This window comes from Nelumbo nucifera, chromosome 3 (genome assembly GCF_055504915.1).
Source record: "Nelumbo nucifera cultivar China Antique chromosome 3, China Antique-T2T, whole genome shotgun sequence".
Classification (NCBI taxonomy): Eukaryota; Viridiplantae; Streptophyta; class Magnoliopsida; order Proteales; family Nelumbonaceae; genus Nelumbo; species Nelumbo nucifera.
The window spans coordinates 7,166,149-7,191,563 of record NC_142651.1 but is presented as its reverse complement, the minus strand read 5'-3'; the positions used below and the strand labels follow the sequence as shown (position 1 = coordinate 7,191,563).

Sequence of the window (25,415 nt, the reverse complement as noted above, 5' to 3'; positions counted from 1 at the left end):
GAAAAGGTAGGGAAAGATAGGAAAACATGTATAAAATTTGTAAAGGTTTTCCTACCTTTTCCTACTTTTTTCCTTCAATACAGCCAATATGAAAAGATTATATTTGATTGTTTGTATTTATAAGTCTATAGATTTTCTAGAGAGCTAAGGTTTTAATGTCCCCTATTCTTAAACTTTATTTTTTATCTTTAATAAAACTAGTAAATGTGGGCGTGCTTTGCACGTTGAAATTTTAAATTATAATGATAATTATTATAATCACTATTATTATTATTATTATTATTATTATTATTATTATTATTATTATTGTTATTATTATTATTATTGTTATTATTATTATTGTTGTTGTTGTTGTTGTTGTTGTTGTTTAATTTTGGATTCTATTTCCATCATAAATAAAAATAATTTTTATTTAATATGGTGATATATAACATTAAAAATGTCCCCAAATGCTTTCGACAAAATTGTATACTTCTCATTTTTTGTGTTCTAACTTTTTTAAATATTTATTATTCATCATTAATAAAAATATTTGTTACATTTCATACTTAATTTTATTTAGTATAATGAATATATAATATTAGAGATGAAAAAGGGAATTTGTTAGCTATGTATTCTGGTCCAATTGGGGTGGGAGATTCCTTGAGGGCTGATATTCTAAGAGCTCTTGAAGTGATATAAAGGGTTAAGGAAATGAATATTAAGAAGTTGATCATAGAATGTGATTCTGAAATTGTAGTGAATTGGCTAAAAGAGGATAGTTCTATGCTCTTGAAATACAGCAATGAAAAGAGGAAGTTCAAGTGGCTCACCAAGGACATTGAAATTCATTGTACATGGATAAAGAGAAATGCAAATGCATTGGTAGATGGTCTAGCCAAGCAAGGGATGAACATAAATTCTATCTTTTGGGCTGTTTTGTAACTCTGATTCTTTAGCTCCTTACCTTGTAACTCTGATTTTCTTAATTATTAATAAAATTCATTGTTATTGATCAATATATATATATATATATATATATATATATATAATATTAGAGATATGCTCAATTCATTTTTTTGTATTTTTATATATTATTTATTTTTATTTTTATTATTTGATTATGGAATTATTGGTTAACCCATTTGATACAAATGGTTGAATTGCTTACCACCACCACTAGGAGGGAAGAAAAAGGTTTTATTTTCAATATATTTATTTTTATATTATTAAAATCACTGTTGTGGATTTAATTAATAGAATTTAATGATGAGAAAAATATATCTTAAATATATACCTTAAATATGAGACTTAATGAGAGAGAATGGAAAAATAATTTTATTTCCAATTGGTTTTAAATTTTATATTATATTTTCATCATTAATTAAAGTATTGTTTGTTTATCATACTTATTCTTGTCTAATATGATGAATATATGATATTAAAGATGTCCCCAAAATTTTCTTTAATTTTTATTTTTTTTTTGCATTTTATCAAGTTTTAATTTTTTTATTTAATTGTGGCAACAATGCAACATGGGTTGGCCTATTTGACCCACAATTGTTTAATTTCTTACCACCACATAAAAATACTACTTTTCCAAGTCAATTTTAAAAGTACAAGTTTTTATGGTATTAGAAATATTTATGTATGGATTTAGTTAGTGGAATTTAGTAATTAAAAGAAACAAAAATGCCTTAAATGCATGGTTAAATGAGGGTGAATGGGAGTTAATACCTTACATGGAATTTAATGAGAGGGAATTGAATGCAATGAATAATAGTAGTCAAATTACTTTTTCTGCCCTCATAATAGATAGGGACCCTATTTCAAAAAAGCGTATTTTAGTCCAAAAAAAGTTCAAAAATCTTAGACCCTATTTGTACTTTAATTTCTATATATATATATATATATATATGTATATATATTGCATTTTATCAAGTTTTAATTTTTGGTTAAATGAGGGTGAATGAGAGTTAATACCTTAAATGGAATTTAATGAGAGGGAATTGAATGCAATGAATAATAGTATTCAAATTATTTTTTCTTCCCTCATAATAGATAGGGACCCTATTTCAAAAAAGGGTATTTTAGTCCAAAAATTCCAAAAGTCTTACTCCTGCATGTACTTTAATTGTGGAAACAATGCAACATGGGTTGGCCTATTTGACCCAAAATTGTTTAATTTCTTACCACCACATAAAAATACTATTTTTCCAAGTCAATTTCAAAAGTACAAGTTTTTATGTTATTAAAATTATTTATGTATGGATTTAATTAGTGGAATTTAGTAATTAAAAGAAACAAAAATGCCTTAAATGTATGGTTAAATGAAAGTTAATGCCTTAAATGGAATTTAATGAGAGAAAATTGAATGAAATGAATAATAGTATTCAAATTACAATTTCTGCCATCATAATAGATAAGGACCCTATTTCAAAAAAAGGAGTATTTTAGTTCAAAAAAATTCCAAAAATCTTAGACCCTATTCATACTTTTTATAATAGTATAGATTTACAATGACCACCTGACTCTCTCTATCAGGAAATAAAGATTAGAATTAAAAAACCCACAAATCTTTTTTTTTTAAGGAAAAAAAACCCATAAATCACTCAATCCATTACCCATGACTCAACTAATACCTACCCACTTAAATTCGACCCCAGATGGGTGAATGGAAGAGGTAGGCTGGAGATATATATAAGTGGGTGGATCGGACCAAAAAAATCATCATCATTATTTTTATGTTTAAAACTTTAAATCGCTATCTGTAATTGCACTATATGTTTAATTATTATAATAGATATCTAATATTTTTGAAAGCTTTGATTATTTGTAGTTGAAAGTAAAAAAAACATATTATTATGATAATGGAGAAGATGAAATGCACGTAAAGTCAAAGTAAAGAATCTCTTTATCACCTAAATAATGAATGGCATATCCCTCACGGGATGCTCTAAAAATTAGAAATGGAGTGGAGCTTCCAAATCCTCATAAAACTTAAACGATAGATATTAGGAGGGAGAGGCCCAACCAAAGTTGTTTCAACTTTCAAGTGATGGGACAATAAATAAATACACCATCCTTCAATTCTGCTCAACAATGAAAAAAAAAAAAAAATAGAGTGAAGATCAATCAGGAGCCTACTTTTGTCTCCAATATACACCAGCTCCTTTACAACCTTTCTAAACAGTTTTGATTGCATCATCTAGTTACTGTAGCAAGGGGAGGCTTGTTGGCCTTCTCTTGCCGCGAAGTGTGGTTAGATGACCCTTTAAGGACTTGGATTCATGTTTGAGTTATGTTGCTAGGCTCTCATTATATATATATTTCTGTTGGAAATATATGCTCCTCTTTTTTTGGCATTTTCCAGTCTTTTGCACCATTTGTAGAGGGAAAAAACTTTTGGGTCCTAGAAACAATCAATTTGGAGAGAGAAAGAGCGCTGTGATATCTTGATCCTTTTCAAACTTTAAGTTTGGGGTCACGAAAAAATTTGGAATATATTATCTTTAGAATGTTATTTACCCCCACTTAGTTTTATTGAGTTTACTAGTGGATTACAAATAAATTCGTTTCCATAATACAATAGAGCCTTGGGCGAGAATCTACAACCAACAAAGTGATAAAGATACTGGCAATGTGGCCACCAGTATCCTTATCACAAAGTTGAAGACTCTCTAAATAAACATTCTATGAGACAGTAGCAAATCAGACTAAGAGAGACGAGTGGCTTTTCAAAAATTTGTCTGTTCATTTGTTTGATTCACACTCCTTATATAATTTCTGAAGAGTCATCTTGAAGAGGAAGGTGTTGGTTCAAGAAAAGCTTCATTGTATGGCTACAGATTCAAACTTTGTGACTGTTAAAAGTTATTTAATAGTTAATGACTGTTAACTTTTGAACAGTGCCTCTTGATCACACCAAATCAAATTGTGACTATTGGATTTTCTTAAAACACTAATAGTCATGATTAAGGGTGTCAATGGACCGGTTTTGGATTGGACCCCATCTAGTCCAAAATCAATTTGGACGGATTGGACGGACCAACAAGACATATTGGATTGGACCAATCCGGTCCAAAATATTTATTAGATTGGATTGAATCTGGTCCATCCATAACAAATTTATATTGGATTGGGTTGGATTAAGCTAATATCTGGTCCATTGATATAAGATAAGAATATATGTGTCAATGAACCGGGTTTGAGTTGAAACCAATCTAAATCAAAATGAATTTGAGCAGATTGGGCGGTCTAGACATTGAATTGGACTGGTCCAAATTGGTTCAAAACATTCATTGGATTGGATTGGACCCGGTCCATTTATAATGGGCTCACATTGGACTGGATCGGATTGGACCAAATCTAGTCCAATTGACACCCCTAGTCATGATTCAACCTTACACCAAAAAATCAATGTTGCTTTACGTGAACCACATGGGTGTGAGCAAAATGTGTCTCATTGCACCACACACACGCATTCACATGCACACACACATTGCATGATAGCAAGCCTCAATATTATATTTCTAAGAAGTGTAAACAAGTTCCTATTTAAAAGTTCAAAAAATGTTTAGTAATTTTCCAATATGGGACAAGGGTTTAAAGAAGAGAATAAGTTCAAAACTGGTTTTAGTGTGAGATTTAAAAACTATGTTGAAGATATGTTTAGGTGCATTTTCATGTAATTAATCAATCAAACCCCATTGGTTTTAATCTCTAATGAGATTAAAATCCAATATAACCCAATTTGAGCTTCCTTAACACCAAGACCAATCTGAATCTGATTTCTCACCCTTCATCTCTTCAATATCTCATAGTGAAGGTGTCAACTAATTCAATTGTAAGGTTTTTGTCCTCTTGTAGCATGGATTTGGGATCGTTTCCTGCCTTACCTAGGTTGAGGGGATAAAATTTATTTTTATATTTATGAGGAGAAATTTAAGTTAGAAATAAGTGTAAATTTTGCATAAGTTTTTAGAATATGAAATTTGCACTATCATTAAATGCAATTGAGACAAAAAAAATACAAATTTTGCATCAATTAAAAATACCAATGACAGATTTTTTTTTTCTTTTTTTGGTAATAGAGATTGAGAAATTTCAATAAGAGAAACTTTAAGGGGGTACATATCTTCAAAACAGAGGAACTCAAATTGGCTGAACCAAGTAGAAAAATGGTTAGTCATCAATGATCAATCGATTAAAATCAGGGGAAAAGGGTTGCACAAGCTAAATGATGAGCTACCCTGTTTGTATTCCTACCACAATGGAGGACTTTGGATTGGGTAAAACACCCTCTGAGGCTACAAATGTCTAACCAAACAATTTTCAAGGGGTTAAAATCAGACTGTTAATTTGAATTGACAGCTAAAACAGCTTCCAAAGAATCAGATTCTGCCAGAATTCTATTTAAACCATCTTTTAGAGCTTTCCAATAGCCCAAGCGAATGGCTCTTCCTTCAGCATCAACGATCGATTGGCAATGCACTCAATCTCCTCGAGCACCAACAACTTTCCCTTCCTGGTTCCTTATGACACAAGTGATGCCCGCCCATCCAGAGGATGCATCGAAGCTTGCAAAGTTCACCTTCATCCACTGGTTTGGAGGGGGGGGGTGTCATTTGTTATTCATTGCAATTCTTGGATCCAAATGTTCTATGAGTTATAGAAGTTCATTCCACAGACTAATGCTTTTCCTCACCACTAACAACGGGTCCGGGCTTTATCCCTTAAAAATTAGATCATTCATGGTTTTCCAAATCTGTCAGCATAGGATTGCTTGCAAAGTTGCCCAAGTATCAGTATCCTCATCAGGGTAGTTTGTCGTTTGAAACCAAGACATAATCCAATTACCTAGGTTCCATGTTTCCACATTCTTAGAAATAAAGCTTAATGGGGATAGAAACCAGGCTGCTTTTGCAAACAAGTAGTTGAAAAGGAGATGTTTCACATCCTCCTTTTGTCCACATCTTGGGTAGATCCCATCAACCTTTATTTGTTGATGTTTAATCTCCATGCCAACACCAATAGCTTGCCAGCACACCCACTAAATGAAGTTTTTAATTTTAGGAGGAATTTTTAATTGCCAAATTTTCTTCCATATAGCTGGTGGCACTTGTGTTAAGATTCGGTTACTGGCTACCCTTCTTGTTTGTTCATTTAACTTGTAGGCGATTTGGCAACCTGATTTCACCAAGTACTTACCGTCATTTGCACTATAAGCATCAGATTTGCACTATAAGCTCATTATCTTTTATATATGCTTGCCTTATGTGTGTTTGTGTGTGCGTCCCTCGTGCTTTCATTTGAATTAGTCTTTACCAAATATCCATGTTAAATAATTTGTAATTCAGGAAATAGGAATCCAAAATTTGTTACTTCGGTTGTGTTTGGTTGCAGTGCAATTTTATTTGCACTAGTACAAATGCATGGGAGTGCAAATTTTGGCTTAATTTTATTTTGGGTTTTACTTTATTCTGTTTCAGGTCTTTTTTTACTTCATTTTTACTGCAACCAAACAAAATAAGATAAATTTTGAAAAGAAATAAATCATAATTTGCTCCAAAATCATTTCACTGTTTTGCATCATTTCAAGTAAATTCGCATTGTAACCAAACACAACCTTCACTAAAATGGTGGTAGAAAACATATATATTTCATTAGGCTAGGGGTGTCAATTGGACTGGATTTGGTCCAATCCGATCCAATCCAATGTGAGTCCATTACAAATGGACCAGGTCCAATCCAATCCAATGAATATTTTGGATCATTTTGGATTGGTCCAATTCAATGTATGGACCATCTAATCTATTCAAATTTGTTTTAATTTAGATCGGTTTCAACCCAAATCTAATCCATTGACACCTATATTCTTATCTTATATCAATTGACCAGACATTGGCTTAATCCAACTCAATCCAATATAAATTTATTACGAACGAAACAGGTCCAATTAAATCTAATAAATATTTTGGATTGGATTGATCCAATCCATTCAGATTGATTTTGGACTGGGCGGAGTCCAATCTAAAACCGGTCCGTTGACACCCTTACATTAGGCTATATTTTATTTGAAGGAAAATTTAAGAAAAGGAAGGTAAAGGTAGAAAACCTATACAAGGTTACAAACACAGCAGGGAATGATGCGCTTATGGGCAATTGAACGTGGCACTGATCATCATAGCTAGCCCGCTCTTGCATATCATTTCTTCAAATTTAATAATGCCCCATCCAGTTGAATCTCATAATGTAGAAAGCAATGTTTTCAACTTTGACACAGTCACTGGGTCACGAATCATACATCTTTCTCTCTTTTACCCATTTCCATAATTTATAACCTAACTTAAATATAAATATTTATGTTTTATATTTTTAATTTGATTTATAACTTAGCATGCAATGCGGCCCATTTGTTTTGTTGCCCCAAAGTCTAGAGTTCGCACAACTTGCCACCTGTTACGTGGGGATGTCAATGGATCGGGTTGGACCCAACAGACCCGACAGACCTGAACCAATTGGGTTGGTTCTGATTCTAGGAAGTTCTTAATATATTGTCTCAATTCTTATTGGGTCGATCCAATTCCACCCAATTCTAAATTGATTTAAACTTGACTTGAGCAAAATATATAATATATTAAATAAATTAATATTATATATAATATTTGCAATAGATTTATTATAGTCAAGTTCATCAGGTCAGACCCGATTGCCCCGATAATTGATCAATTCGATTCTGGGTCTTAAGTTACAAACCCTATCAGATTTGGTTTGGTTCTGGGTCCTTACTAATTCTTGTTGAATCGGTTCCAATTCTACCTGAACCCTACCCAGACCCAACCTACTGACAGCCTTACTCTTGAGTGTTTTAAGAATTTTTCCATTGTTGAATGTGTCTGGTTAAAGGTTTAATTATAGAGTACCCTTTCGTGGGTTTTGCCGTTCTGGGCCGTTCTGCATTGAGCTTCAAATGGGCTTGTGTTTTATATCGTTTCAGGCATTTTTTCTTCTTTTCTTATTTTCATGCATTTTTTCTTCTCTATACTTTCTGTACAATGGGTGGCCACGAGCCAAACTTTTCACGAGCTATTCAAGCTTGGCTTGGCTCGGTTTAAACCAAGTTTCCCATTTGCTAATCGAGCCAAGCTTGAGCCCAATGAAGCTCGACTCATGAGGCTTGCGAGCCTAGTATAATAAATAAATATTTTTTATTATATATATATATATATATATATACATACATACATATACATATACATATATATAATAAATAATTTTTATAATTCTTATTTTTTATGAAAATAAAAACATTATTTATATGTATATTTTTTATTTTTTATATGTATAATAATAAATGATTTTATAATTCTTAATTTTTTGTATGTAAAATAAAAAATATATATTTTTATATGTATACTTTTTATTTTTTAGAAAAAAAAATTGGCTTGCAGTCGAGCTCGAACTTGCAAGCTTTGAACTGAGCCGAGTTTGTACTCAAATCAAGCTCGAACCTAACATAGTTTCAGTGAACCAAATTCGAATAGCCAAGTATCCGACTTGGCTTGGCTTGAATCCACCCCTACTATACATATTCCTCGCTGTTGGAAGTTCTCTCATTTCTTTTATAAAAACCCCGTAAGTGGGTTTGGTTGTTCTTTCGTAAATGATTGTTCTCTCTTTGAATTTGGAAGATGGGTAATCTTGGAGTCTACATGGTTTTGATAAACTTGAACTCTCCATCCAACTATTTCTCTTTATAGCCTTTTCGTTTGATAATATTATGTTTCAAATTCACTCCTACTGTACATATTCCTCACTGCTGGAAGTTCTCTCATTTCTTTCTTAAAAATCCCATAAATGGGTTTGGTTGTTCTTCTGTAAATGATTGTTCTCTCTTTAAACTTGAAAGATAGGTAATCTTGGAGTCTTTTTGACATGGTTTTGATAAACTTGAACTCTCCATCCAACTATTTCTCTTTAGGCTCAGTTTGAAAAGAGTACAAATGCAAATATATACAGTATAAATATATATAAAATATAAGGTTTTACACTACATATTTACATTTGTACTCTTTCCAAACTCAGTCTCAGCTTTTTCGTTTGATAATATTTTGTTTCACATTTTCTGTTCACAGTTTTCTAAACTTGATGTTTTAAATTCCATAAATGTATTGTCAAAGAGATTCAGCAGAGGTGAATGGAAACAAGAATTCATGAAGGGAGCTATCAATTTCTTCATGAGATTGTCATTTTACATGACGAATGGAGAATTAATCAATAGTGTTATGAAGTTTAACACGAACCTTTTAACTACTCGGACCAGCTGGAAGGTTGGGGGGTATATATAGTCCTAACAAAACGTGAGGACTTTATATAGGTTGGGGGACTCATATATATATATATATATAATAAAGGTATGACCGGACACGTTGAAGCAAGTGCACAAGTGAGAAGACAGGTGGCAATTTACTATTGTGTGGGGTGCCTGTGAGGCGTTGATGCAAACTCAAAAGGAGAGGGAGGAAGATATAATAGGATTTTTGTTACTAAACTTGACCCAACCCATATATAAAAAAAGCTCGACCCACCCCACCCCAAATCACAGCACAGCTACAACTTATGAATCCTAAGACTCATGACTAGAGGTGATTATGGGTCAGACTGGACTTTACACTTATGATAAGAGTTATAGCATAGGCCTGGCCTAAGATTCTGGGCATAAAACATAACCTCGAGCCCATGTCTACATGGGCCCGGGCCTAATTTTAAGCCTATATCTTTCATATATATAATATTTTATAATAAATGATATATGATATACATATAACTTTATTTTATATATTATATAATATAATTATACATGTCATATTATAATATTTATATAAAATATATAAATATAATATAATATAACATATATATATATACATTATACATAAATTATGTATATTTAAATATATACGAACTGGGCATAAAATATTAGGCCCAGGCCCCGACACTAAAACTTGCGACCCTGGGCCTAAACACAAAACACAGCCCAAGCCCGGAATTTCGGGGCCGGGCTGAAATAATCACCCCTACTTATGACTTATGAGTTATGACTCGTGTATGTGTAGTGCAGCCGCGGGCAAATACACCCTTTTCTTCCCTCCTTGTCATCTCTTTAAATTTCTGAGCAAACAATTATCACACCCACCGCATAGCACTGAATAAAACGTCAAGAACTTCGATTCTTCGCCTTCTTCATATATTACCGTTAATTCTTCAACTGTTTCTTATTGTTGTTCTCTGAAGAGAAAAAACTAAAAAGGCCACCCAAGATCGAGATCCCACAGGTGTTTCGGGAAATCCATCCGGACAAGCTCAAATTCAGGGATTAGGTTGTTGATGTTCAACTTCAACACAACCGATTGGCTATGGGGCGGAAGTTGGGTTTTCTTCATGAAAGGGAAGATATAAGTCATGAAAGATATCCACAAGATTGTTTCGGGCTTAGACGGGGATTCAAAGCGGGAAAACCGACTTGGCATTTTCTTCATAAGAAGTTTGGACCAGAATTCTGTTATACGTGCTTTCAATTTCTTTTCTCTTATTCGTGTTTTACGATATTTATCGTTTCTTGGTCTTCAAGATGAAAATGAGTTTGAATTTGGCTTTTAACCGGTTTAAAGATTTTGGTAGAAATGCAGCAGATCCTTTCCTTGGTCAGATTGTGGAAAGCCTGAGGGAGATTTCTTGTAGCAGAAATAGCACCAATCGGTGTTTTCCGGGAACGTAATAAGTTGTTTGTGCGAAATGCCGGATTTTTTTCGCCTATGGTGGAGATGAAAGCACAAAAGCAGCAGAATTTGTCGGGGAGAATTTACTCGAAATGCTGGAGAAGCACAGGGAAGATATGAGGAAGGAGGATGCTATAAGAGCTGTGTATCTGAAGACAACCAAAACGTCGTAAAATAGGTAATTTATAATTTCTGTGTTCCCATCTCCTGAATTTATATATCTATTTATTTGTTTTATTTTGCTCTAATAAAAATTGCTGGGGATGCAAGTTCACTCCTTGACGAGAGATGACAAAAAGAACATGTTCTTATGGGAAGCAGAATCAGATTTCACTTTGTGCGATATACACTGCTGATTGGTGAAAACTGTATCTTAATTATAAAATAAAAGCTGTTCTTTGGTCGGTTTTGAATTAAAACATTCCATGTAAATATCCTTGTTGATCTTATGAATTTTATTTATTTGAGAAGGAACTGGTGGTCTTATTAAATTAAGAAAGCTAAATACCTAATCTCAACCTTTTTTGGATCTTTATCGTTGTTGGCTTACATAATCTGCAGTTAAATGTTAATATGCTAAAATCAAGTAATCTTTTTGGGGAGTTAGCACTGAAACTAGGTTCTCACTTCTCAGTCCCAGTATGGAACAACATTTTTGTCAATCCGATTATTCCAACCAAGCAGGTCACATGCAAGTTATCACTAAATGCTGATTCCTGTGTGTTCACGTCTTCTAGAAATAAATTCTATTGACTTCATTACTACTCAAAAGCTTCTGTACATATCACCAGAGCATCATCTTGCAAAGCCTTATGATAAAGACTACCTCACAACGTTAATTCCGGGCTGCTCAATCCAGTGATCCAACTAAAGATAAGGTTACTGTTAAAACCAGATTGCTTTAGACTGTGAACCAAAAACGGGCAAAATTCCTGTCAAGGCCCATTGCTTGGACTATTTGGTACATATTGTGGGTTGTGTCTATCCTCCATGAAGGCTAGTTGAATATTGGTCAATCTAGATTGGTGACTATGCAGTTGATATAGATGTTATAAAAAGGCATGCTGTAATTCGAATTGAAAGATGACCCCTTAGCACTAAAATGAATTTTGTTGGATAGTCAATCTTTTGAAAACCGGATTGGAGCTGTTGGTGAAATGGAAAACTGGGAGCCAGACTCCAACTGGGTTTAATGAAATTTGAAAATAGGCCAGTTTTCACATTACTATTCTTCTCTTGAATATTCATGCACACATGACAGAACAGATCTACAGAGAGATTATGGTCCAAATATCTCTTTGGGAATGTGTGGGTTAAGTAAATTATGGATAGATTTGGTCCTACTGGGAGAATCTGTGCAAGTGAAGACCGTGTTAGATTTTAATTTGAAATTTAAACCATGCTCGTATTATTCTATTACCAGAAGTCTTCCGTTCTTGTTAAGCCTGTGACATAGAGCATAGTCCAGTCTATCTACTCCTTGTTAACTCTGTGTTTTTGGTAACCTTCTGGAGGATTTGAAACCCTGAACTGGGATGAAATCCATGCCTTCATCATAGTAATGACTCACTGACTACTAAACTATCCTTTTTGACATAATAAAGAATAATCCAGGCGGCCCTTTTAAATGTTTGCAATGCTGACCATTCTTAACACAAGTAGAGTTTATGCAGATTTTAAAATCACTAGAACTTAGTCTAGTATTTCCTGTAGACTGCTCTTTTTAAAATGTCAATAAAGAAAAACTGAGAAAGGATTCTACGACAGAAAATAAATTGGTTTTTTTTCTGATATCGCCTCCTTCTATTTTCTTGATCTCCCTTTTTATAAATGAAGAAAATAAGAAATTTTGTACATGAATCTGCCCATTTCTGAATTTTTTTTCTTCATTTTCTTAACTTGCCTTTATGTTGTACATGAAGGGAAGGACATTGCTGTTTCAAATCTTGGAGACTGCAGAGCCGTTCTCTGTGAAGGTTGTGTGGTTGAAGTCCTTGCCAAAAACCATACAACCACTCAACTAGTCTAGATTCTAGAGGAGAAAAGGAACAGAATAGAAAAGAAGGCAGTTGCTATTATCTATTGGAACATTGCAACCTTGGGAAATAAGAAAATGACCCTGACGGATGCTTTGTGGAATTGTGCTATTAGGGAGGATATGCGGAGATCTACTGAGAAGATTGGAAAGATCATGGGATGCTTTCTGTTTAAAGAAGCATTGGAGATGTTCTTTTGAAGAAATGGGTAATTGCAGAACCTGACATGGCGATCCTGCATTTGATCCCAGATATGGGCTTCTTGTCTTAACCTCTGATGAACTGTGGGAAAAGGTTAGTTTGAAAAAGTATGCTAATTTTCTGGAGGATTCCTTATTCATGAACGCCCCCCGACTGTTGAAGGGACTAGAAGTGGTATCCTGGAAAAATCATCTTTTTCTAGTCTGGTAGCATTTTCCTGTATGTGTTTTCCTTTTATTATCTTGTGCTCCTTTTAGTTGTTTGCATTCAAGATTGTCATCTTTTTCAAGGCATTTCATGTGCCTTGTCTGTTTAATAATTAATAGCTTTTCCATCTTCCGTTGATCCAGTGTTTAGCTGTCAGCGATGGTACAATGCTCTTTGTTGCTTTCAGTTGTTTGTGCTTATTGTTGGATACAAACAAGCAGTAGCCCATCTCTGGAAGTAAGATCTTCTCTATTTTTATTTTTCATTTTTCATTCTCTTTCTTATTTTTCTTTCCGAACTCCCAAGTCTTTGGTTGGCATGATGAAACAAACTCAAGGACACAAACAACCATCAAGATCATCAACTAAATTTTGGTCCAAGCTATTCTTCTTGTAGTGAATTTTATTCCCAATGTAAGGGGCTGTGGTTGTGAGCGCCCTGTTTACACCATCTCTTAGTGCTTTCTCCTTGTTAGTTAAGTTGATCCCAGTTATCCCTTGTTAGTTAAGTTTATCCCAGTTATAGGATGCTAAGATAAAAGCAAATCCTGAGAGAATGACCTAGTGATTGAATCAGTATAATTATCCAGTCAAATTTGTTGTTTTCTTCTTTTTTTTTTATAAGAGTCAAATTTGTATTTCGGGTTATGGTTTATTAGGGCATGCTCAGGTAGGTAGGTTATGTTGCAGTCCTGATATTCTGCTTACAGAGAGTATTTCCTTTGTATGGAATACTCAATTGGGGCGCCTCTGCTAGGTGAGATTGTTTTCTGCAGAATGTCTGGGTATGTTATGTTTTGTGATAACATCCAGATTCCAGATCCCTCCCAAATAAAACCATATTGTTGTTTAGAAATGCTACTTATTCATTTTTCAACATATTAACTAATTAGATCAATTTTGGTCGTTTTATCCATTTTCTCCCTCTGTTTTGCATAAATTTAATCAGTTCAGGCAGATGGAGATGTATTATTCGATTATGTGGGGGCTTGATCCCGAGACTTTTTGCCCAAAGCATAACTTCCCCAGGAAGAGGGAGGGGGGGAGATCTGAACCATGTAGAAATAAACTCCATTTTCAACTTTTTACTGTACTAGAAGTAGAATCCTATGCCATTACTTGTTGTCCTTTTTCTCTCTTATCTTCTGCGTAATATATCTTAATGTGGGCATCAAGACTCGCTGAATTTGGCATGCTATGTGTTGCAATGTGCAGGACATTTGGGTCCCAGTAAGTATGGCAATATGTTTAATACGTACGAGTTCTTTATAGCTGACATCTGCTTGTTTATTTGTGCACGAATGTTTTAAACTGCTTATTTTGCCTAACAAGGTTGGTAATTAGGTAGTTGTTGATACACTACCGGCCAGGAGCACATGCTTGGCTGACAATAATCCAGGATGCACAGTAGTTTGATCATCAGCAAGGCAAGAGGATGTAAATGTATTGGATTGTGGAAACGTCAGTCCTTCACCTTTGGTACGGAGGATTTCACCTTTCAAGCAACAAAATATGAATCTCGAGTCCCAGAGTCAAGAGAGCAGTGTTAATAATAAAAAGGGATAAGTGGGTTTTGGAAAGATAAAAGAAGGCGCCAGCTAGCTTGTTGGTAAAGGTCTCTGGCCAGGGACTGGGACTGGGGATTCGGGGTTGGGGGAGGGTTACCGGTTACCCCCTTTCTGTACTTAGTCCATTTCTCTAAAAAAAATAAATAAAAGGATCAGTTTCGTTGTGAAAACATAACTCCTCCATTTAGATGACTTGAAGCAACAGAAATTGAAGATTGCATGGATGCTTTTAAGCTGGTAATTAAACCTTGCTGCGAACAGTGGAAGCTCGGATTACATATTACCGTGATCATCATTGACCTAAAACAGTTTCACTGCAAGATCTGATAAGCACTGTATCTTTGTGGTTCTCTAGAATTACTGCATTCTATGTAATTTGTTATCTTGATAACTTGCTAAGGTAGCAATTTTAGCTGAATACCAGATTTGTTCTCTCTTCTCTGCTTCTTTTCTCTTCAGAACCATGAAAAGCTTAATCTAACATGCCCCTCACTTGACTTGAAACGTAAATAAGCACAAGTCTGCACATACATTGTGCTGAAATTTAATTAATTATAATGAGGACAATGAGGATCAAACACTATACCACTTAGTCAAACAGACTCTGATATTAAGAATGTTATTAGGTGAGGTCTTTTGAATAGATTTTATTCTCTAATGTATTGTTCCTTACTTTTATGTTTCACTGCACTACTTGCTTCCCTTCAAAGACCTCAATTTCCAGGATAATTAATCTGGAACTGCATCTTTGTTTTAAACCATCCGCGTTAAGAGATTACAATCAATTTCCAGGATAATTAATCTGTTTCGTACTGTTAACCCTTGCTTGTGAATAACCATATTAGTACCATCTAATACGTATGAACAATGGGATTCGAGAAAAAGTTTATTTAAGCTTTATTTGAGAAATTACTCAAACTGAGTAGCATTTTTAATCCTCATCTGATGCGATCTACTACTCAGTAAGCAATTAACGTTTTTTATATTTTATTGTTTGTTTTCTTGCCTTCGAAGCAGCAGATTGAAGGCCACATTGGTTATTTACTTCAGAATAACTATTCTCCTTAAGTTCCAAGTCCGGAAGAGGACTATGAGTTCGACCAGATCTGCAACTGCAACCCCAGATTTCTCAGGCTTTTCTGCAACTGCTACACCCTAAGATTCCTCCCTGCTCTTTACTTTGCTGCAGTATCGATCGCAGTTGGAAACTTTTTTTTTTTTAAAGATGATCGCCGTTGGAAACTTGAGACCCCAAAACCCACAAAAAAAAGCTATAACTAAATCAATTAAAAACCCTACATGGGGAAACCAACCTTTTATTTTCTGCATATTCTAATTTGACTGGTCTCCCTTTTGCCTCCCCTCCACGTGCTCCTTCTATGACTCAGCGTACGTAGAAATCTAAACTCCAAATCTGGTGAAAAGGGCGTCTCTCCTTTTTACCATGCATGGAAAAGAGAGATTTAAGAGAAAGGAAAAATAAGAAAGCAAACCCACCTTGAATTCAAAAGTGGTTTTGCTAACAAAGAAAAAAAAAAGAATAAAGAAAGGAAAAAGTAAAAAGAAGGAAAAAAAAAAGACGAAGTTCAGTTTCATAAGCCCACAAGGTTTTCTGATAATTGAATGAACGAGTATAAAAAGGAGTTAAGGAGGGTATTGTTCTTCTCCCACTATATTTTTTTCCTTTGTTAAGAAAAACTCTTCTTCTATGAATTCTTCTTGTGGGTTGCCTCTTTCTCTCGGTCGCTCTCTAGCTATGTAGGTTTTAGAATCCAATTAAATCTAGAAGTACTCCAATGCTTTTCATTTCTTTCTGTCCTTATTAAGTTCGGTGGAGACCCAATCGATCTCCGTTTTCCAATATAACAGTTAGTTTTTTTTTTTTTTCTTACAATTTTTGGGTATGATGCAAGACGCAATTGGTATACCTGCTTGCTTTTCATCTGGGGAAAAGCCGACAGATGATCCGGCCTCCGCCGTGACCAGGGCAGGTCAGAGCGTCTTCTTGTCTGCATACAGAACAAAGGTTGCCAGTGAGTGCCGTTTGATCACTATCACATGGTGCAAGAATCTGTTACTCCACGGCCTCTGCATCTCCGTCGAAGGACCGGAGGGAGATAATCAATACAACTGCAAAGTTGAGCTGAAGCCATGGTATTTCTGGAGGAAACAAGGTTCCAAGCGGTTCATAGTGGAAGGCAAGGCGGTGGATGTCTTCTGGGACCTTAAGGCCGCCAGATTCAATGGAGAGACTGAGCCACAGTCGGATTACTACGTAGCCGTTGTCTGTGAAGATGAGGTTGTATTGCTTCTTGGTGATCTAAAGAAAGATGCCTATAGAAAGACAGGGTGCCGACCATCGCTGATAGAGCCGAGCTTGGTGTCAAGGAAGGAGCACATATTTGGTAAAAGGAAATTCTCCACAAGAGTTAAATTCCATGAGAAGGGCGAGTTTCACGAGATCTCCATAGAGTGCAACAACAGCAATGGTGGCAGTAGCAGCACCAACAAGAACGATTATATTGGTGGGTTCGATCTAGAATTGGTGATAAGGATAGATGGAAGGCAAGCCATCCATGTCAGGCACCTTCAATGGAAATTCAGAGGTAATGAGTCCATCTTTGTTGATAAAGATAGAGTTGAAGTGTATTGGGATGTTCACGACTGGTTGTTCAGTCCTGGTCTGAGGCATGCATTATTCATATTCAAAACAATCTCGTCGTCATCCACATCTTCATCGTCGGCGACGTCGACACCATCGTCTCCGCCGTCGTCATCACTGTCATCAACTCCGTTGTCATCTCAAACGGAGGCTTCTGGTTCAGTAGAGAGATACAACACAGGTGGGTCATCTGGGTTTTGCTTGTTTCTATATGCATGGAAGGTCGAATAAACTAAAGTGGATACAGATGGGTGGTGATGACGACACAGCACCATTGTATGGACAGGGAAGGGTTGCAGATGCCGAGGGAAGTGGGCCTTCTATTATGTTTCGTAGCCATGGTGGATGGTGGATGGTGGAGATGAACTTGTGAAGATTGGGGTTGTGTGGGTGGTTGAGACAGGTTGCAGAGAGAGGGAGAGCAGATCGGCAGCAGAGCTAAGGCTAGGGTGGTCATCACGTGGGACGACGAGGTGGGCCCGAAACCCCAAACAGAGAGATTGGATTGTAAATTAGTTATTACAGCTAAGTTTGAATAACTAGACACCATTCATCATTGGGAAGGACAGATCGATCGGAGAGCCAAACAGATGATTCCTCCATCTAGAGAGGCATCTCCTTCCCATCATGCTCATGCATGCATCCACCCTTGAACTCGCTTTCGTTGACCGACCAATTTCTTTGTATTTTTCTTCTGCTGGTTATGTAATCTGAATTTAACGTAAACGAAATGTCCAAAAATGAGTTTTCCTTCTTTCAATCTGTTAACAAAACCCATACCAAATGGTCCAAATCCGGTTTGGAATGGGTTTTGTTCAATTTAAACCTGAGCACAGGAGCCACTCACTCCAATCTGAATATGAATCTCTTACCCACCAATTCACTAAATAAAAGGAAGAATAACCAATTAGCCCGGTCAGAATTTGTAGGTTCAAAGTACTGTTGGAGTTGGTGTCAGCTCGGAATTGATGTGAATTCACTCGCAGGCATTGGTGTATACAAAGTGGGTTGTGATCATTTTGAATGTTTATAACTCTGCAATGTAAATCAAAAATCTGCATTGGGCAAATCCGTACTTCTCCAATAATGGGATGCCGGTATATATATTTTATAAATGATTCAATGCTATCATGTAATACAATGGAAAAGTACAAATTTGCTCAATGCAAATTTTTTATTTTCACTGCAAAACTATAAATATTCAAAATGTCAATAACCCACACTTTATACCCCAATGCCTGCCCAACCTAAAAAATACAGAAACCCATCAGTTCAATAAAGAAGGTTTGGGTTGGCCGGTTCTTTCTACCTCTGAACCCGGCCCTGAGCTTAGTTTTCTTTCTACTTCCAAAAGCATCATCAGTCATCACTATGTTTCCCCACATATATTGTTATTGATTTATTTTGTTTTTAATGCATGTCCACTTGCAATTTCTATCATGAGCTAATCACATAATGTTTCCCTACTCATATTCCTTATTCTTTATTATTTAGGGTAAAATACAAAAACCTCCTCTAAAATTTCTGATAATAATAAAAATCTCTTTTTTAGTTTTATTTTAGCAAATACCTTTTTCTTAATTTTTAAAAAAGGGCCCATTTAGTGTGTTTTTTCGCATGGTCTTTCAGTTGTTTACAAGTCGAAAATACTGATTTTCTGTCTATTTCCGTTTGGCATACAAAAGATCTAGCCACCAAAAGATGGAACATTGAAAAGATGCGAAAAGCCTATTTTGGGCCAATTTCAATAAGCTCCAAATGAAGATTCTCGCATCTTTCACGTTTTATTCTTGCACGAAAAGACATACATCTGCCAAACGTGCTTCGGACTGCTCAGATCTTTATACAAAAGCTCAATGCGTCTTTTGACTGTCTGAACTACTAAAAGATCTTCCCAAAAAGATATACCAAACAAGCCCTAAATCAACAAAACCTCCTTTCTATCACTAACCCCAACGAAAAACTATAAATTTACAAAATTACCCCTGATAATGTTAAGAGCGTGTTTTATCTTTTGTATCAGATCCTTCGGAGTTACAAACTGACGGAACTCATCCATGTGTACAGTCTAAAACTAATACTTACCTCTCCCACCTTCTCCTTATCCCATTTCACAAATTAACGGGTTACATCAAAACCTCAAATTTTTATTATGTCTCACAATCACAATAGCGTTAATAATTGTCTCCAATATTTTTCGAAGCCCAAGCACAGGCTCGTCCTCTTTCTCCTCCTTCGATAACCGAAGCAACTGATTTTCAGCAAATAGCCACTTCTCTGCAAATGTTGGTCAATGAACTCCCACAAATGCCAAAGGGGTATGGTTATTCCATGCTATTCCGCCTTCCAATTCCTTAAAGTCTCACCATTGGCGTGTATCAAAAGAAATGGGTACTAATTAATTCTTGATTCACACTACTCTCTCTAGCTTCTTTCTCATGTCTAATGAATTTTTTCTTTCTCCACTCTGCTACAGATGTTCCACTGTGACTTGCCTCCGACAATAGTCTTCGCGTACGGGACCTCCCGAATGACCGCCACTGTTCCTGGTCTCACAATCAAGACACTCCAAGGAGTATCAACTTATTTGACGTGGAAAAATCATCGCCCTCAAAATCACATACTCCCTCATGGAATTCAACCGTTCCCACCACCTTTCTTTCTTAGGGGTGAGAAAAAAAAAAAACCGAAAAACCAAACCGATTAAAAAAAGCCAATCAAAAGCGAACCAAAAAATTGGTTAACTGAATCAGTCGATTCAATTTTGGTTAACCAATACAGAAAACCAACGATTAATTGAACCAACCGGTATACATATATTTTTATATATTTTTATATATTTTATATATATTTATGTATATTTTATATATTATAAATTAATAAATGTACATTATATATATAAATATATATATTTATAATACATGATATATTATTTATTATTTAAAATATAATATTTTATATAAATTTATACTTTTTTTATTATATTTATTCATTTATAATATATATTGTAAAAATTAAAAATCTAAAAAACCAACGGTTAATCAAACCGATCAACCGGTTAACCGATAGGTTTCAGTTCAGTTTTGATTACTGACTTTTCAAAAACCAGTACTACCATTTTGGTTACAAAATATGTAATCGAACCGTGAGCATCCCTAGGTGTCCCCCCCCGTCGTCCATCTCCACAGCGGTGTCCACGAGCCACAAAGTGACAGCAACACCTTTGCCTGGTTCACCTCTAACTTCAGAGACACTGGACCCGCTTGGTCCCAGCAGACTTACACCTACCCCAACGTCCAACACTCCGGGAACCTCAAGTAATTTAATCATGCGCTTGTCTCTACAATCAGAGATGAGCTTCAAGAACGAATCGTTTTCTTCCCGAATTACAGAAGAAAAAAATGAAGAAATTCCAAGTGGGGAAGATAAGCGCGACATTTGATCGCACAATGAGACCAAATCGATATATACTTCTCATAAACAAGTGAAGCTCGTCATCTGTAACGTCCTCCTTGATATGAACGACAACAAGATCATTCATTGCTCTAATTCTTCTCCTAAACAGAGTTTCCATTCCTTGCAAATTAAAGCAACTGAAGAATCCCAAACCCCATCTTTTGCTACTACTATTGGCCTTGGCAGAGATGCCCATCTCTCTATCTACCTCTTGTTCATTCACTGTGTTCTATATTTTATAAGTTGTGCGATAGAAATGACTTTGATTGTTTGGGCTCTGCTTTATTTCTACCATAGAAGAATAAAAATGGTAGTTTAGTTGGAGGGCTTCCCCGGAGAGAGAGAGTTGAAACAACTTTGAGAAAATAGTAAGAGACGTTAAGTGTAAAAGATAAATACTTGTAAGTGTAGACAGCCACACTAGTCTCGCCATGGTCCAGGAACGAAGAAAGATGAAAGAGGATAAAGAGATTGAAAGAGGTATTTGTCGAGTTTTAAAATAATTTAGAAAAGGTAGAATGGGTATTTGAAAAAATGGATGCATCAATTTAACATTTTCCATCTAAGTAATGGAAGGGAGGTATTTGTCGAATTTTGTAAAAGTTCAAGGCAAGTATTTGTTAAATTAAATTAAAGGAAAGTTTTTTATGATTATCAGAAACTTCAAGGGAGGTTTTTGTATTTTACCCTATTAATTAAAAAAAGTTGGGATAAATAGACTATACTCCACCTCAGAATTCTGAATTCCACTGCAGATCTAAAACAATTTAAAATTTCAAACACCTCCACCTAAACACTAATACCTGCCCAATGCCCATGTATTGATATCAATTCCGAGCTGACATCTACCCCGACTATAGGGTGAAACTAAGATTTGTGGGGATCCCATTAAACTTTTGCAATAGATATCTTGGATAAACCTATTGATTTCCACTCCCATTTGAATATTTATGGTAAGTTTATCAAGTAGAAGAAAATGAGTGGAATGTAGCATTGTCCTAGGCCTAAATTTTGAATAATAAAAAGGGTACAGTTAATTATAAAAAGGAAATTTTAATATGGAGAAGTATGGATACACCCGATGCAGAATTCTGAATTCCAGCCCCCCCCCCCCCCCCCCCCCCCCCCCCCCCCCCCCCCCCCACCTTCCACCTATTACTAGCCCTCTCCCCCCTATAAACCACATCATGTCCATGAATTTAACATCAATTCACAGTCAGGATGCATTGCCCCTGTAAAGGTAGACAGACTGATAATAAAGCAGCAAATAGGAAAAGAAGAGAGGAAAGATGGCAATTATCATCAAAGGTCAACTTGAATAAAAAAAGGATAAATGCTTTTCCTTTTCTTTTATCTGTTGACAATGAGGGATGAGCTACCAAGTTAAGTCTTTTTTGGGACTCTAACCGAAAGCTTCATTCAATTGTCAACTGCATTAAAACCCATAATTAAGTAGGGTTTTGGTCATCAGTCACACTTAATTAATGGAGTCCTCAGTATAAATTAAAAGAAAATAAATAATGGAGGTGGATATCCTGCAGTCACGAGCGACGATGATGCATCATGCATGTAGTCTGTACTCTGTAGAGGACCGAGAAAAAATGTTCATATCACACAAACACAGTAATTGAAAACTGATCTGATTTCCCTTTAATTCATGGTCATAAGAACTAAAAATATAGCTATAGCAGCATTAATACTCATCCGACAAACTAAGCGTGGGTATGAAGCATGAAATGCCATGGTGGTCTTGTACATCTTTTTGTGGCTGTCAGTAAATGATCATGTTATACTCCTGTTAAGGTATATGTGAGTAGAAAGGGAAATTAGGCACCCAGAAATCATAATTTTTTAGGCATTTTCCATTTTGTTAGCAGAAGCATATATATACTTCTAGTGCATTGAAGAATTCAAGGAATCTGACAGCCTTTCTCGAATTCTCTCTCTATACATAGATGTAAAAGAAGTGTCTTAGTTCCGGTCCCACTCTGACTAGTCTGAGCAGAGCAGTTAGGATTAGGATCAGGTAGGCACAATGTTGTAAGTACTTAGAAATTATTTTCTAACACCTATTTTTTAAAATACTCTCAATTATCCTTGAAAAAGATTAATATTCACTTTTGACAGTTGTCAAAATATTTATCAAGTATTCATCTAATGTGCTTACTTTGTTGTGCCTATTAGATCTAGTCCCAGGAGCAGGACACCAATTAAAGAAACAAAGAGAGAAAGTATTTAACAGCTCTCGACAGTCACAAATCAGGTCCACAAAAGAATTTAGAAGCCTTTCCCGTCCCCTTATCATCATAAATCATGATGGACTTGAAAGAGTTGAGAGAGTAAAAGAGATGAAGAAAGTGAAGGGTAGGGGTGTACACCGTATACCTGTGATTCTGACTCTGAATGAAATCAATGACTTGATATCATTTCCGAGCTGAACCGTCATTCTCCCCTGGGAAAAGTACTCTGCAGTTCACTGTAGAATTCTAAATTACAGCCCCCTGTACGATGGGACTAAAAAATTCTGAGTTGGGCTGATCAGTCATTCTTCCGGAAAAAAAAAACGTTCCAACAATCTCCCAATATGATCTGGCAGTGCACTGAAACTGGGACCCATCGAATCATTTTGGGAGGGTGTTGGAACGCCTTTTATGATTGATACAATGTATGGATCAAAAATTTGTCCAAAGAGTTGGGGGCCCAATGACCCAATTCAATTGGCAGAACAGGAACAGGATTGATCACATTGGACTGGCATGTGATAGACAACGTATACGGATCTGTGGTGGTTGCTGTAGAGAGACCAAATCCGCCCCCACAAGATTGCCCCCGACAACGTCCCACATTGGCAGATGTTCCCAATGATGACATCTTGTGGGGGGGGAACATCTCCCAATGATAATCTCAAAAATAATGATAATGATATCATCATTGGCAGATGTTCCCAATAAACAATGGAGATGTGTTGTGGGGGGACGGGGCTGATTTGAACTCTGCTGTAGACAAGTAGAACTCCACATTTTTTAATAGTTGGCTTTTGTTAGGTTTTTGGCTTTTCCATCTATCGTTAATCATTCAGTATTTATACATATATGTACCATTAAGGGTTGCACGTCAAATTTTCAATTAATTTTTTTATTTTTTTTAAATTTCAATTCAATTACAGTCAATAATTATAAAAATGAATAACAAATTCACTATTATTCTAAATAAATGAATGGCAATCCTTATGTATGTGAATGACTCCATGGCCCAATGGATAAGGCGCTGGTCTACGGAACCAGAGATTCTGGGTTCGATCCCCAGTGGAGTCGTTTTGCCTGTTCCCTAAAATCAGAGCCTGTTTGTTTTTTGGATTTTTAGAGGGGGAGAAAGTTGGTCAATCAGACTTTGATTCTCATTGATCAAAGCTTTCCTGAGTATCACTTATCCCAGGTGGGTGACTCTTTCACCTCGGTTAAAAGTTGTCAATACTTTGATGGGATAATATTACCCCTTTTAATAATAGATGTTTTTTTTATTAAATAAACTTGTTTTGAAAAATATTTCTTAAGAAACACTTACTCGAAACAAATATATTTATACAGATAAGTAACTTTTCAAAAAGCTAAAATCAGAGCCTGTTTGTTTTTCGGATTTTAAGAGGGGGAGAAAGTTGGTCAATCAGACTTTGGTTCTCATTGATCAAAGCTTTCCTGAGTATCACTTATCCCAAGTGGGTGACTTTTTCACCTCGATTAAAAGTTGTCAATACTTTGATGGAATAATATTACCCCTTTTAATAATAGATGTTTTTTTTTTTATTAAATAAACTTGTTTTGAAAAATATTTCTTAAGAAACACTTACTCGAAACAAATATATTTATACAGATAAGTAACTTTTCAAAAAGCAAATGAGACCTTAATTTATTTAACAAATGGGAATATAAGAAACCAGGCATGCCAAGAGGGCATTTCTGCGACCTCCGTGATATATATGTTGGTTCATCCAGTCGTGCATCCGTGGCAGATTTTGTATGTCCATCGCTGTGAAAAGTGTGTGAACTAACCTGTATTGCAGAGGAGAACCTTGTTGACAGCCCAATCTGTCAAATTTGGACAGCCAAAATTTCTATCAGAAAATGAATGATAACTCGTACATGGATAGCTACCCAATGACTGCAATACAAGGAACAACTTGGTCCGAGCACAAGGCTCTAAAAAAAGAACGGGGAACGGGGAAAGGAGAATTGGAATGGTGGAAAGTCAGAACAGTTTTTACGTACGTATTGCCAAGATGAATGCATGCATGATGGGATGATGATGGAAGAACAGTGAAAGCAGTCAGTGTTATTGCATGTCATATGTAGTTGTAATGGTGGAGCGGAATGGAAATGAGGCGGGATCAGTAGGGGTGTCCATGAAAACCGAAAAATTGAATCGAATCAAATCCGAAAATACGGTTAACTGAATTAATCGGTTCGGTTTTAGTTCAGTATTTTTGAAAAATCGAAGGATCGGTTTGATTTTTAGTTATCCTAGAAAAAAAT

At 35.6% G+C, this 25,415-nt stretch overlaps 1 protein-coding gene, 1 long non-coding RNA gene and 1 other non-coding gene across 3 annotated transcripts; all 3 read left to right on the top strand.

Annotated features, from left to right (window-relative positions):
• Positions 1–10,175: 10,175 nt before the first annotated feature.
• LOC148800933 (uncharacterized) lies at positions 10,176–15,209 on the top strand. The gene is made up of 2 exons (XR_016083723.1): positions 10,176–10,935; positions 12,680–15,209. It is a non-coding gene; the product is annotated as an uncharacterized LOC148800933 (long non-coding RNA).
• A 1,089-nt stretch (positions 15,210–16,298) lies between these two features.
• LOC104593063 (uncharacterized) lies at positions 16,299–18,182 on the top strand. Its single transcript, XM_010252731.3, has one exon. It carries the CDS (start codon positions 16,672–16,674, stop codon positions 17,659–17,661), a length of 990 nt encoding a protein of 329 aa, XP_010251033.1. The 5' UTR covers positions 16,299–16,671; the 3' UTR covers positions 17,662–18,182.
• Positions 18,183–24,127: 5,945 nt separating this feature from the next.
• Positions 24,128–24,200, top strand: TRNAR-ACG (transfer RNA arginine (anticodon ACG)). The gene has a single exon. It is a non-coding gene; the product is annotated as a tRNA-Arg (tRNA).
• Positions 24,201–25,415: the final 1,215 nt, after the last annotated feature.

What these genes read in the sequence shown, in the direction of transcription:
- LOC104593063 (XM_010252731.3), top strand. Translation starts at nt 16,672, where the DNA reads ATGATGCAAGACGCAATTGGTATACCTGCTTGCTTTTCATCTGGGGAA.